At 33.4% G+C, this 15,394-nt stretch overlaps 1 protein-coding gene across 1 annotated transcript; it reads left to right on the top strand.

Moving 5' to 3' along the window:
• The first annotated feature begins 7,842 nt into the window (after positions 1–7,842).
• LOC100785456 (bet1-like SNARE 1-2) lies at positions 7,843–13,270 on the top strand. The gene is made up of 6 exons (XM_003555708.4): positions 7,843–7,983; positions 10,773–10,929; positions 12,037–12,093; positions 12,170–12,229; positions 12,336–12,421; positions 12,943–13,270. The coding sequence occupies exons 1-6, from the start codon at positions 7,970–7,972 to the stop codon at positions 12,968–12,970; spliced, it is 402 nt and encodes a 133-aa protein (XP_003555756.1). The 5' UTR covers positions 7,843–7,969; the 3' UTR covers positions 12,971–13,270.
• The last annotated feature ends 2,124 nt before the right edge of the window (positions 13,271–15,394 follow it).

Raw genomic sequence — 15,394 nt, 5'->3', positions numbered from 1 at the left:
AGCCTCCACCATGGCTTATGCCTGGTGATGCAGAGTATTCATGACTTGACTTAGCATCGGCCCATTATTAGCATGGAGGATTCCATGGCACAGGTGGCCTGGCCAGGAGTCCAGCCTTCTCCTTTGGGGGGAGGTGAGGCTTCCGCAGCCCAGGAGCCTCAATCGGAGGTCGCACACGAGGCCACGCCAGAGACGACTCCACAGGTTTCACCTGCTATTTCACCTGTTGTGGAGGTCTTTGAGGATGAAGAAGGCGCAGAGGACACAAACTATGCAGCAGATTTACAGGCGACACAGAGTACTTGGGATCCCTGGCCTACAGCTGCACAGGAGACACCTCAGCCAGCCCAGGATACTCCTTCTTCACCTCATGGCGAGCAGACATCACCACAGGAGGAGCTTTGATAGGATCTTTATTTACTTTTCCTGTTTCTGATACATTTTCATGATTATTTGTTATGCTTTTAATTTTAGTTTATGTTTCAGTTTATTTAGTTAGAAAAATTTACAGCTTGCTGTGAACACTTTACCGTTTTGATTATGTAGTGGTTTGATTTGATCTGAAAATCTTGTGTTTGGGTATGAATTGAATTGATCAATTGCATGGATTGAGTGAATTATGATGCGTAGATCGCCTACTTTGAATAAGTATGCAGTAATTAGGAGAGAAAGAACATGAATTAGGGACATGACTAAAAATGTTAGTTGGTTTGACAGATAAATTGTGAAGGTAATCATGAGTCACAACCCAGTGAGTGTGTGATCTTTAACTGTGAGAGAACGACTAGCATTGGGTACCGATTTTTGCATGAATCTCTGATTATTGAATGAATGCATGAGTTTGAAGATGATGAAGACCATGATTGATTGAAATAGCCACTTAGCCAAAGAGCTTACCCTATTCATGAATGATTTATCCCTTGCACCTATGTTGAGCTGAAAATTGATTAATTGACTTGAACCCTGAGCTTGTAAATTGTAATCTCCATCTACCTTTTCTTAGGTTGTAGGAGAGTATTGTGGTTCAAAGCAAATTTGTCCCAAATTTAGGGGAGATTGTTGGGTGAAGATAAGAGTGGTAAGACAAATAACAGCCACACAGAAAATTGTAAAGAAGTAGCAAATAAAAGTTGCTAAAATAAAATAAAAAAGAAAAAATTCAAGAATAAAAACTGAGTGTGTGTTGTTATTGAAGCTAAGTGAAGCAAATTGTTGTAAATAGTGAAAGGCAAGTAATAGAGCTGGAATAAAAGATAAAAAGAGTTGATCTAAGGATGAATGCTCTCCTAGAACTTAAGCTTTTGCATCCTAGAAAAACCATGAATTGTTTGCAGCCCAGCCTCATTACAAGCCTAGAAAAGTCCTTCGGATTCAAATTGTGTGTTTATAATTGTAAGTCATGAGATGAAATTCAAAAGTTGGGACTTGTGATGGTTGTTGGTTGATAAATAGCCTAAACACTTGTGCTTGAGTGAAACAGTGACCGTGAGGATTTGGCTTGATGATCCTTCCTTGATATCTGTCTTGCTTGCTAGCTTATTTCGCCTGTGTTGCTTAATAACCATGTTCCTATTTTTAAAATTCTGTATATCTCTATGAGAAGCTGTTGGTTGAAAGCATTACTTGCCACTTGTGTTCATGTGATTGAATTCTTTGGAACAAACACAATTTTGAATAACCAATGTGAGCTTATCACTTGAGGACAAGTGAACTGTTCTTTCTTTGCTTGAGGACAAGCAAAACTGTAAATTTGGGGGAGTTGTTAGTCGTCATTTACGACTAACTTTTGTGTTGAAAAGCTTTATGAAAATCATGTCTTTCCTCCAATTTATGGTTCTTTTTGTAGGTTTGTACATATTTTTAGGTTTAGTTTGATTTTTATGCAGTAGATATACCCTTCAATGTGAATTAATGAGTTTTCAACTTCAGTTTCAGGTGAAAAGATGAAGAAATAGAAGGTTACTGTAGCTATTGTCTCGCTAAGCGAGACAAATGTGCTTATCGAGCAACATCCGCTAAGCGAGACATCAGCCCGCTTAGCGAGTGAGGAGAATCTGGAAGAGAATCTGCCACGCATGCACGCGCTCAGCGCGCCATCAGCTTGCCCAGCGAGTAGTTTGTCTCTTCTGGCGCTCAGCGCGCTTGAAGCGCTAAGCCAAAATTCACTAACTCGCGCTTAGCGCGAAAATGGCGCTAAGCGAGTCTTCGAGGACAGAAAGCCCTTAAAAGCTGAAGTTGGCGAAAAATAGAAAAAAGAAGAAGCTTGAGAGCCTATGCAATATAGAGACGTAACAGGGCAAGGGAGCACCAAAAACCTCAGCTTTTAAGAGGATTCTAGGTTTTAGAGTGATTTTTAGGTTCTTAGAGGTGGAGGAGACATCCATACCACTGTGTAATCTGAATTTTGCTTCAAAAACCTCCTATTGTAACTGAAAGGTGATAACTTGCCATGGAAGGCTAAATCTTTTGTTGGGAATTTCTACTGAGCCTTGATGTAAATATTCTTTACTATCTATTTAATATTGTTTTGATGTGTTCATTGCTTCTATCTGCACTTAATTCTTGCATGCTTTTGGTTTGATCATCCATTTGTGTGTAAAGTTAGGATTTTTAGCATTGGGAAATGTTTTGAATCCTTAGAACTGGATAGAGTAAGGCTAGATAACTGTATTGTCTGGACACGGAGTGCAAGGACTCTAGTTTTTAATATGCTGTGATCTTAATGCTGTTTGGTTAGGCTAAGTTCGACGAGGGATCCGAGAACGAAGTTTAATTAGAATTAGCCCATTCACGCGAGACATTAGATATTTAAGATAATTTTCTTCAACATAGAACACAAAAACAACATTAGATAGAGAAAAACCTTTAATTGCATCAAGTCACTCAGTAGAAAGGCCTAACGTTTTAATCATCTATTTATTTCTCGCATTTACTTAGTTAATTTTATAGTTATCTTTAGAATTGCAACTATATCCTGTTTTTATTTCCATTTCATGATGCTATACAAATGTCTACTGATTGAATGAACGCTTTCCCAAATGAAATAAACTCCCTGTGATTCGATACTCGATTCTTACCGTTTTATACTACTTGTATGACTCAATGCACTTGTTGATAAATTTCGCAGTTGTCCTTGAGGTGGAACAGGGAGGTAGCCTTGAAAATTGATCTTAGTAAGACATACGATAGAATTGAATGGTCCTTCTTGAGAGATATGATGTTGAAGCTTGGGTTTATCACAAAATGGGTTAATTGGATCATGATTTATGTTTGATCTATTAGTTATTTAGTGGTTATTAATGAGGGCTTAGTTGGGCCCATTATTCTTGATAGGGGCTGAGGCAGGGGGATCCCTTATCCCCCTACCTTTTTATCTTATGTGTTGAAGGCCTCACTACCTTAATTAAAAAATCTATTGCTCAAGGTGATGTTCATGGTGTTAAGGTCCATAAAGGAACCCCTATCATAACGCATTTATTTTTTGCTAATGCCTGCTACTTGTTCTTTCATGCGTCTAACCAAGAAGCAGGCCAAGTGAAAAACATTCTCACAAAGTATGAAAAAGCTTCGGGCTGACAACTGAATTATTAGAAATCAAAAGCTTTTTTTAGTAGAAATACTTCTCAGTTGGATAAAGGTCAAATTTTGAACTTGCTAGGTGTTAAGGAAGGGTTGTTGAATGGTAACAAATATTTGGGTCTTCCTTTCTGATAGGAAGAAACAAAAAGGCAGCTTTTAAATTTGTCAAAGATAGATCATGGAGCAAGCTGAATTCTTAGAGAGGCAAAGCACTTTCAAGAGCTAGTAAAGAGTGTTGGATCAAGTGGCCTCGAAATAATTAAGAAGGGGGGGTTGAATTAATTATTAATGAATCTTTACTAATTAAAAATCTATCTTTCTTAATGTTACTAGATTCAATTAGGCTTTTACTATAATGTTAAGAAAGTAAAAAACAGAAATAGAAACTTAACCAAAAGTAAAAGCGATAATTAAAGTGCATAACGGAAATTAAAGAGTGTAGGAAAGAAGAAGACAAACACAAGAGTTTTATACTGGTTTGGCAACAACCCGTGCCTACATCCAGTCCCCAAGCGACCTGCGGTCCTTGAGATTTCTTTTCAACCTTGTAAAAACCTTTACAAGCAAAGATCCACAAGGGATGTACCCTCCCTTGTTCTCTTTGAACAACCAACTAGATGTATCCTTCACTTGAACTGATCCACAAGAGATGTACCCTCTCTTGTTTTCAGTTACAACAACCCAAGTAGATGTACCCTCTACTTGTACCACAAAGGATGTACCCTCCAATGTGTTAAGACAAAGTTCTCAGGCGGTTAGTCATTTGAAACTTTGTGAAGGGGAAAAAAAAGATATCTCAGGCGGTTAGTCCTTTGAAATCTTTTGTTTAAGGGAAAGGGAAGAATCAAAAGAATTCTTAGACTGTGTCGTTTTGAATTCTTTGACAAGGGAGAAGGGAGACACAAAAGAATTCAGGCGGTTAGTCCTTCGTTCTTTTGGAAAAGGGAGAAGAGAGACACAAAAAGAATTCAGGCGGTTAGTCCTTAGCGAATTCTTTTTGGCAAAGGGAGAGGAGAATAAAAAAGATAAATAACAAACTTTTGTTTTCTGTGAAAGAACAAGGTTTGGAAACCAGAAAACCAGAAAACTTTGAAAGCTTTTGGCAAAGGAAGAAGAAGAAGAAGTTCAAAAAGATGTTCAAAGAGATTCAAAGGTTGCAAAAGAATATTTGAAAAGTTATTTTAAATGCAAGTCAAGGTTTTGCTTTTATAGATTCTTCATGTCTGGTCAAGAAAACCATTGGAAAAATTATGACCTTGAGAAAAACTGAAAACCGTTGGAAGAGTTACATCTTTTGATTTTTATTCAAAATTTGTCACTGATAATCGATTACCAAAATTATGTAATCGATTACACAAAGCTTTTTATGAAAGAATATGACTCTTCACAATTGATTTTGAATTTCAACGTTCAGATACACTAGTAATCGATTACCAATATCTTGTAATCAATTACACCATTTGAAATCAATTGGAACGTTGCAAATTCAGTTAAAAACTTTTTGAAATCAAACTTTGCCACTGGTAATTGATTACAGGAAACTGGTAATCGATTACCAGAGAGTAAAAACTCTGGTAACTTAGAAAATTTGAGAAAAACTCTTTTGAAAAAACAAAACTGTGCTATATTTGTTTTTTGAAAAATCTTTTCAATACTTGTGAAGTCTTCTTGATTTCTTCTCTTGAATCTTGAATTCATCTTTTCTTGAATCTTGAAATCAAACTTCTCTTGATTCTTGAATCTTCTTGATTTCTTCTCATGAAGCTTGAAATTAAACTTGATCTTGAACTTGTTGACTCAATCTTGAAATTTCTTTGGGCTTTTTGTCATCATCTTTTTCATCATCAAAACTACTTGAATCAACTTGATTCATCATCATGAAGCTTGCTTCTACTGAGAGATCCTTCTTAAGTTAGTAGCTTAGGCAGTGCCCAATTATTGCATGAACATCTATTTGTTTCTAGAATCTTTGCCCAATTAATGCAATGGTAAGGTTTCTCCAGCAGTGTTATATTAAAGCCATAAGCATTTTGAAACCCCATTCCTCCCACTTCCTTGGTCATATCTAACTTATCCAATGACAACCAATGAAGTTAGATATGACCAAGGAAGTGGGAGGAATGGGGTTTCAAAATGCTTATGGCTTTAATATAACACTGCTGGAGAAACAAGGCTGGAATCTGTTATCCAACCGAGATACTATGGGGGCAAAGTTATTCAGAGCTAAATTTTACCCTGGAAGGGAGTTTTTGGAGGCTAAGGTGGGTCAGAACCCATCATTCTCTTGGCGTAGTGTTTGCATTTCATGGGTTGTGTTGAGGGATGGCTATAGGTGGAAGATTGATGATGGTTAAAAATTAATCTTAGGTCAAAACCTTGGATTCAGGATAAACATGGTTTGTAATCTTCACGGGTCCTTATTCCTGATAGTGAGAGCCTTACGGTTAAGGATATTTTGCTTGAAGGGGAGAAGGAGTGGGATAAGAATGTTATCCGAGTCCTTTTTGAGGAGCAGGATGTGCCGGATATTTTAAGAAACCTTTTTTTTTTTTTTTTTTAATTCGGGAAGTAGTGATGCAAGAATTTGTGCTTTTGAGAAGGATGGCCAACACTCAGTTCGTAGTGCATACAAGATTTTCAAGGAGCACATTGTATATAATAGTGATAAGCACATTCCAGACGATTAGAAGAGAATATGGAATATAAAAGTTCCACCTCGAGTAAAGTTGTTTGTTTGGAATCTTTGTAGAGACAACCTCTCTACTTGAGTGAGATTTGGAAATAAAGGTGTGGATTGTCCTTCAACTTGAATTCATTGTGAGGCTGGTCTCGAGAATGCAACCCATCTTTTTTTTTTGTTGCGAGCCTAGTGTCCAATGTTGCAACAGGTTGGGTTATCGCAACATATCTCTGTTATTATGGATTCAACTAAATTAGTTCAAAAGGTAATCTTCTCGACCATTAATACTTTGCAGTAGTATGATCTTCCTACCTTTGCTTCATTGTGTTGGGGTATTTGGCGGAATCAAAATGAGAAGTTTTGGGAAGATAAACACAACTCGGTGGAGCATATTATTTTTAGAAGCGACTAATTTCTCTGTGATTGGGTTCAGGCTACTCGCACAATGGACAACAAGTTTGCTCCTAAAGCTTCTTTAGATACTGGTAATTGGGTTGCACCCCCTTTGGGCTTTTTAAAATACAACCTAGATGCTGGGTTTTAAGAGAATGTTAGGATTACTACATGGAGTATGTGTTGTAGAGTTGAGAATGAGGTGTTCAAAATGGCTAGGACTGAATGGAAGAAGCTATGTTTGCCAGTTGCTATGGAAAGGCTTTGGGTCTTTTAAAGGCTTTGCATTGGATGATTGATGGTGGTCACTCCAATGTTATTTTTGAACTTAACTGTAAGGTGATTGTAGATAGGATTAATGGGCTTGGTATAGATAATTATGAATTAGGTTTTATTATTCTTCAATGTTGATACTTACTCTTTCAAAATTCAAACTTCAGATTATAGTTTGCTAGGAGATATGCTAATGTTACAACTAGAGCTGGGGAAATGGGTTTGGGCTTCCAATCCACCTGTTAAACTCACAACCTATATGGTATATGAGTCTTAATATTTTAACCTCATTTAAATTGTGGGCCTTTTAACCAGATTCGCTTAATGCGTGAGTTAAATGAGTTTCATCTGCGGACTCCATGAGATCCCATGGACTTTTTACATTTTAATATAAAAATATAATAATAATAAATAAGGGGAGTAAACAAAGTAAAAAAATATAAAATCTAAGTATTTTCTATATGGTTCAATGGTTGGTGTATGATGATATAATATTCTGATTTATTATAAAATTATAGATCAAGTAAACATAATATAAAAAAAATATTTTAAGGTAGCTTAAGATAACTCCTATACTCTAATTAATAATTCATTTACTTTTCCTATACACTATTATCGCTAAATATTGATTAAGGGAAGTTTTAGAAAACTAATGCAACACTATTTTGCAAAACGACATATGTTTTGAAACAATTTTTTTCTTCTTTAAAACATCATATAATCTAAAATAAAGGGAGTATAAATAATTAATTATTTTATAATAATTAATTTAAATATTATATACCTAAAAATTTGTAATTGATTAACAAGTCACATTATAAAATAATACATAAAAATTAAATTAATAAAAAATAAAAATTAAGAAAGGTAACTAAGAGCATAAAGATACGACACCGTATTGGCTCGTTCTCACAGTTACGAACTCAATCCCGTTATTTCTTTCTCGGATCTCCAGCAAAAACACATTCTCAACGTTTTTTCTCACAAGATCTTGCACATAATCGCCAAAATCTCCGTTGAGTCCCGAAACGCGTTTTGTGAGTTATGAGTTACCGAAGGTTCGTTTTCGAAATGACACACCTTTTGTTCTTTGATCTGTTCCTTCTTTCCCTAGATTTTTGATTTGTGCTTTGTGGTGCATTCGTTGATTGCAACCTTTTTGGTTTTGGTATGCGGTGGGGTATTGCCTAGGTTTGAAGGGTGATTTGGATTTTAGGCTAATGCTTGATCTGGAATGCATGTGCATTGTTCATCAGCTATTCAGTAACAAAGTGAAGTTGAAGAGGTTCATAAAGTATTTTGAGTGTTTAGATTAGGTTATTTTATATTCAAAACAAGTTATAGTAAAGATTTCAGTGAGAGTGCATGTTTAATTTGTATTTGTTTTTAGGGAAGAATTGTTCTTTTGTTTTTTAATTTCTCAGTTAGGATTTTGATTATAGGCTCTTTTGAAGGAAAAGTGAAGTAATCCAATCCTAAACACGCGTGAAGCTTTTGAAATAAAGGTTTTTTTTTTCTTCTTCTTCTTTCAATTAATCCAAACCAAGCGAGCCATTAGAAATTTAGTAATATCCTCGAGTCCTGAAGTTTTGGGGAACAAAGAGGTAGAACTAGAAGGTATTGTGTTCACTGGGAATGATGTGAAAGACTTGCTGACTGGTTAATGCTTCTTTTACTGATACTCAAAAGGAAAAAGAAAAAGAAATTTAGAAGAGTCAAGATTTTAATAGGGTGAGACGTTTTGGAAAATTGGAGGATTTTGACTTTTGAGTTCAAACAAGAGTGAAGCCTTGCGGCAATGCAATGGTAAGGTTGCTTCTTTGTGCCCGGTAGGACATGGGTTTAAATGCTGGAAACAACCTCTTTGCATTTTGGGGTATGTGTACATGTACACTTCTGAGAACTCACTGGTTGGGAGTCTCTTGCATTGAACCCAATGTCCTTTTTTTGAGTTCAAACAAGGGAAGTAGGAATGCTCTGGAAACTGAAAACTTCCTTATTTGTTTATTGCTTGATGTTAACTTAAACTGTGTTTTGTTGTCTTGTTTATGAATGAGCTAATTAGCTATGAGCTGGAGACTATATTAAAAGGTACTCAGGAAAAAGTATGGATTTTGATTTGTTGGGAATAAGAGAGGTTGAAGCTATGACGCAAATGCTTTTTTATTTTATTTTATTTATGTCTAGATGTTGATTTCAATAGTGCCTACTGCCTTGTCATTCAGTTTATAAATTGTGCAAGATTTTTGAACTTGTTGCTCTGTTTTCGTCCCTTGTGAGTTGTGAGCTGATGCCAACTTTAGTTAAATGATATTAAAAATTTAAAATTAAATAAAAATGTTTTATATTGAAAATCAGGATAGCATTTCATGTCAAACACCTTACTAGATACTTTGCTATTCATTTTTTATGTCTTGGTTGTATTAGAATTTTATGTCTGAGCGCTTGTCCAAGAGTATGTGAGAGTGAGTTAGTGGGTTTTATCTTAAGTGGCTTGTGTGTTTGTTAAAAAAATAAGTGTACTTCGGACTCATGGCCATTTTTCTTATATATTCTTTAACTTGTTTCTAACCCACCTATGTGAACTTATTCTTCTACACTCCACCTCAAATTCAACTAGCTTGATCCAATTGTGACTTTTCTTCAATTTTTAGCTTCGATTTGTACTTTAATTGTGGGCAACAAAGGCGACTAGTTTTACTTTCAGTTATTATTGGGGCTTGTGCTACTTTTCTTGAGTTTTCAATGTCCCTGGTTTGGTTTTATTTTGACTTTTTTTTTGGCCTAGCCACACACACACACTCACACATATTTTGGGATTTTCAGTTTGCCTTTCTCTCTTTTTGGATATGGGCTCTGAAGCAAGATCTGATCCTTCTCTTTATTTTTTCAAATGATTGAGGAGTACATAAATTGACAAAAAAGAGAACCATAAAAGGAAACAAAAAATAGGCAACTCCTATAATAAACTAGGAACACCTAAAATCAGCAACAGAAATAAAAAAAAAAATATAATTCCTTAAATTATGCAATGTGGCAAGATCATATAATATTTGGGATTGCCTTCAAACAGGTTGCATACCTTTTTCTTAAAATATTTCAAGTTTCATATAGTTACCATATTGTTTTATTATCAATATATGTAAAATTTGCTTGATTTGACTTATAACGATAGATCTATTAGCAATTAAATTTGTAAAATCTATCATCTGAAGTTGAGTTAGGAGAAGAAAATTTATTGGTCTAATTCTGTCAGTAATAGGTTATAGAAAATTGTGTGTATAAACACGATGTATGCCATCATTTGCCATTTACAGAGTGTTGTTAGTAGCATAAGGCCTATCTTGAGACCAATATTGTATTTGATTATTTCACAACAGTCCCCTCCCCCTCAACCAAAAAAAAAATAAAAATAGGACCTTGTGCTTGTGTTTGCTAGCTTTTAGTACTGTAGTTTTTCTTGCTAAATTTGCTTTTGCTAATCTAGAACCATCTTGATTCACTCTACTTCTCATGTATATTTCCTATCTTTGCTGCTTTCAATTTCATTTATGTTGTCATTGTCACTAATCATTCATCGTGGTTTTCTAACTCAAGCTACCATAAGCTTGTTTCACTATTGAAGTTAGATAGTTTCATCTTTGCATTTCTAACCATTGAGGATCAAACCAACTTTTTAATCACTGCCAACCTATAAAATCTGATGTGGGGTACAGCTAATGTTTATATTCTTCAAGTTGGATTTGCTGTATTTTTGGAAAATTTCATTTCATTGTTCTCAATTTTTGTGGAATAATGGTGTTCTCTTGTGTATTAACTGTCATAATTGTTTAATTTTCAAATACAGAGATAATCGCTCCTCCAGATCATCACTTGTAGATGGTTTTGATAGTCTGGAGGAGGGTGGTCTAAGGGCTTCTTCTTCTTACTCACGTGAAATTAATGAGCATGATAATGATAAAGCCATAGAGAGTTTGGAGGACAGAGTTTCGTTTCTGAAACGAGTGAGTTTTTTCTATCAAGTACTATTTCATTTTTGAATTCTATTGAATTCTTGTCTTAACATCTGGCTATATGAATTATTAGTTCTAACTAATGCAAAGGTTCATGGAAAAGTTCTACTAGTGTAGTAGTGTTGAAAGTATTACTTGCCATGGTTCTACTGTTGTTTAAGGTCAATTATACTGTCTGCATATATGTTGTTTCTAATTTATGTGTTACCATTTTGGATCATTTGCTGAAATGTTGGGGAATTGTTTGCCCTGTTTCTAATTTGCTGCACTGTAAAAACGAACATGTTTTGTATTTTTTGTTTTTTTGAATGGGCATCAGTTGATTTGTAAGTAAACAAGGGACCATCAAATGGGATCCTCATTTTACGATTGGAAATGCCTGTGATTGTTAATCAAGATTATGTGTGTGCATGGTTGTTTATTAGCTGCCACCTCAACTCCTTTTTAAGTGTCTTTTAAAGTTGTGACATAGCAGTTAAGAAGTACAATTAAATGAATTAATGTTCTATTTTTTTATTAAAATTATTATTATTATTATCTGATTTTATAATATACTCTTTATCTATCTTACTAACTGATTTCTCTGTCACTAATTATTCTTCCTTTCTCTCATGGTAATTTCATGATAAATGTGTACAATTATTAAAAAATGGGTGAAGGTAAGGGTACGATTGCTATTTGACAAAATAGTAATTAATATTGTCTTGAACTTTTAAAATGACAAATAAAAGGGAACACTTTCTTTTTCTTCTGAAAAACTAACAGTGAGAGGGAATGAAGCTAGTAATTGCTGGTGATATCTTATCCATTGTAACAGAATTTTGCTTGGCTCTTTTGTATGGGGCTTCTTTAAATTATAGAAATACTCATTATCTCTTGTTGTAGCTGGTGTGCTATTTACAAATATACTCATGTTCATTTGCAAAGTATGAATTATTTGTCAATTGCTAATTTAATGTCTAAGAAATTATTTAGCCTGTTGGTTTCATAGCATAATATTCTAATTATTTGTTTACTAATTTGCTTGAAGGAACCATTAAAATGAAATGATCTGTTGATTTATATTTTCTTTGACTGTTATATTTTCTTGATCAACAGTTAACCGGTGATATACATGAGGAGGTTGAGAGTCATAACCAGTTGCTTGATCGGGTGGTATGTAAACAACACTTTGTGTTTCTGTGAGAAACTGTCTTCCCTTTATTCTGATTGGATTCAATTGTAAAATTAGGGAATCAAAATGGATGGATCAAGGGGTATGATGATGGGAACCATGGATCGATTCAAGAATGTAACTTTTTTTTTTTTTTTTTTCTGTATTAATGTACCTCATTATATCTTCTTTTAACTTCATATTATTGGAAAATGATTTAGTGTATAGAAACTGGATTTTGTAGGTTTTTGAGAAGAAATCAGCAAGGAAAACATGCTCACTTGTGGTGTATTTCACACTTGCCTTCATATTCATATACTATCTTATTAGGTAAAATGATTCAGTATGCCTTTCACGCTTTGCCCTGACATGACTGAAATAACTATCTATGGAGACAAAAATCTTGGCCCTTTTAGATGTTTATACTTTGGTAGATTCATAAACAAGGTAGTCTTTAAGAAAAATCAAACTATCAGGCATTTTTTCTTGTGCTTATCCTTGAGCTTGAATACTGCTTAGTTTCGTATTGCAATCATGTAAGGAGTCACTGCTACAGTTGTTGGCTCATTTCTGCAGACATTAATTAATTAGTAAGAAATGAAAGCTAAGACACTCTCCCGACTCTAGAATACTCACCCAATTAATATGTTGGTCTCATTTCCGAACTAGTAGAGCCCAGATGAATTTTAACTAATAAGTGAGTTTTAAAAAATAGTGTTAGAGTGTGTTACTCGCAATCATAGGACATCAAATGTGTTGGTTGGATCATGTTCACTGGCCCACCTGTAATGAATAATAACATGGGAAAGATGTTTACAATTCACTTATGCAAACTAGCATTTGCTTTGCAGGATGCTTGGATACTTTACACTTGGGTAAATCGCGTGTTGTTAAAAGATCTTATGTTTTGATCATGTGATGATATTTGGAAGTAAAATCATGTGGTCCTTTGCTGTGAAATGTTCGAACCATTCCATTCCATTTTGGCTCTGCTGAGATGGTTTGAGACCCACCTGTGATCCCCAAACTTATTGCATACATGAAGCTTAGAAAGTCTATTGTATACTTCCTCTCTTGACCTGGTCCTAAATCCATTTTTTCATAGTTGACATTAGTCCTGAGTTCATTTATTATGTAAAATCCTGTAATATGAAATGAAATGATTATATTCAATTGTAAGTAGGGGAGTTCAGAATTGGGTTAGATCGGTTTTGAGGGGGAAGAAGTCATTTAATCCAGCCACTTTGACTTATTTCAGTCTGGATTAGATTAGGGTTTGGTTTTTGAAAAAAGAGTCTACAATATAAACAATCGATTAAGGTTTTAGGTTTTGGTTTATAATTTCTGAAAGAACAAATAAACAATAGATGATAAATTCTAGTTCATATAAATTTTTAGTACATGAACATTTAATAATCTTGAAAATACATAATAAAGTTCAGTTTGTGAATTGGAATCAACATTTAACATACGATTTGGAATTAGTTTCAATTTAATGAAAATATAGTTTTTTCCCCTATTAGTTTGTTTACCTGTCTTGTTTTAATTACCATGATTTGTATTAGATCGGATCAGTTGGCGAACACTCTTAATTTCAAGTGCTATTAGGCTTTTACCTTATGCCATTTGGTCGGGGATCAAATGTACACCCAATTCATGTTTTCTGTATAAAATTATATAAATCTATACTTCAGGTGGGTGGAATGAAATTAATTACCATGAACTTCTAAATTTATCTATTCGACTTTTGAACTTTTTTTAATACTAAAAGGATAGTCTTTCCATTCATCTTTGGTGAAATTATTAGTTGTGTTGATTTTATTTATGTCCGCGTGCCGGGAAAATCACATCAAATTCACGTCCAATGTACAAGTTAGTATTTACAGTTTTTTATTTCAATTTTAAGAGGAAAAGTTTAATTTCTTTATTTCTTTTTTTTTTCCTTATAAATGCTTATGAAAAAAAATGATTCAAATTTGACATTTCGCTCCTTTTCTCGGTAGTTATATGTAACGCGTTTTGCTAAATTTGTAGGTATAGTTGTGTTTTTGCTTGTATGAACTTTCATTCTTATTAATATAAAGTTTAATTAATTTAATTTAGGATATGGATATAAAGTTTAATTAATTAATTTAATGTCAAACTTTATTTTAACATTTAATTTAAGAGTTTAATATTTATATACAGATAATGTAACATAATTTAAATTAATTTAAGATAATTATTTTAAAAGTCAATAAAATTTATCATATATATTAAGTTATAATTGAATCGCTTACACTTTTTAGTAATCTTTTTTCTCTTAATGTAATCAATTTAATTGTGAGTATAGTTGTGTATTGTTATATTTATCACGTCATTCATCAAGAACCGTTTACATATAGCATTCTCTTTGTATAAACCTTCTATACTAACATCATATGATTAGTGACTATACATCAGTCAACGATTTTATCATTTCGTATATTATTAATTAATAGTATTAGTCAAAATTAAATTTTGAATGTTTGGACCTGATGCATGTTCACATCAAACATGACACGGATATTGGTACTCTTCCGGGCCGTCTCAAAAGAATATGAGGTCCAAGAAAAAGAAAATTGAGGTACAAAATAATTCATCAATTAATTTTAGTATTTCACTCTTAATACATAAGTTGTTAATTTATTTAATCTATTTTGTAATATTATTGACTTTAGATAGATTTTTAGTAATTCTAATTTTGAAGATTTTTTTTAACAATTGCAAGTGTTACATATAGTATTCAATAAGCTCAGTATATCTTAAAAAAAATTAAGATTAATACAATATTTTTAATTTATCTTCACCTAAAATTTTAGATTTTTTGGACGCATAATAATAATAAAAATTTCATATTGTAAAAAGGTCTAAGACACTTGTCTTAACTACCTTCTGGGTTACACGATCCTGTACTCCTATGCCTACACACTACACAGCTAATGTCCAAACTCTGCTATATGTTTATATATTTATATGAGAGTGTCAAATTGTCAAAAGTCAAATAAAATTAAATGAATTTTTTTTAAAGACAAACTTAAATGAGTGACATGATAAAAAATCTAAACTATTAATATGTTAATTTTTTTCTTAATGATAATAAATCATTTTACTATGTAAGTACTTTACACTTTATCTCTTTAGACGATAAATTATAGTATTTTTTTAAGGTATAGACACCTTAAAACAATTTGCTAAGCTTTATTTTTTTCCCACAATAATGAATCTCACAACATACTAGGAGATAATATTGTCTAATATTTTACATTATATTTTAAGTCAATT

Source organism: Glycine max, chromosome 20 (genome assembly GCF_000004515.6).
Source record: "Glycine max cultivar Williams 82 chromosome 20, Glycine_max_v4.0, whole genome shotgun sequence".
NCBI classification, from domain to species: domain Eukaryota; kingdom Viridiplantae; phylum Streptophyta; class Magnoliopsida; order Fabales; family Fabaceae; genus Glycine; species Glycine max.
The sequence above is the reverse complement of the archived record's forward strand: the minus strand, read 5'-3'. Positions and strand labels throughout refer to the sequence as shown.

What these genes read in the sequence shown, in the direction of transcription:
- LOC100785456 (XM_003555708.4), top strand. An exon ending in ACCAGTTGCTTGATCGGGTG is followed by an intron (nt 12,094 to 12,169) that starts GTATGTAAACAA and finishes TTGTAAAATTAG; the next exon opens with GGAATCAAAATGGATGGATC. An exon ending in TTCATATACTATCTTATTAG is followed by an intron (nt 12,422 to 12,942) that starts GTAAAATGATTC and finishes TTTGCTTTGCAG; the next exon opens with GATGCTTGGATACTTTACAC.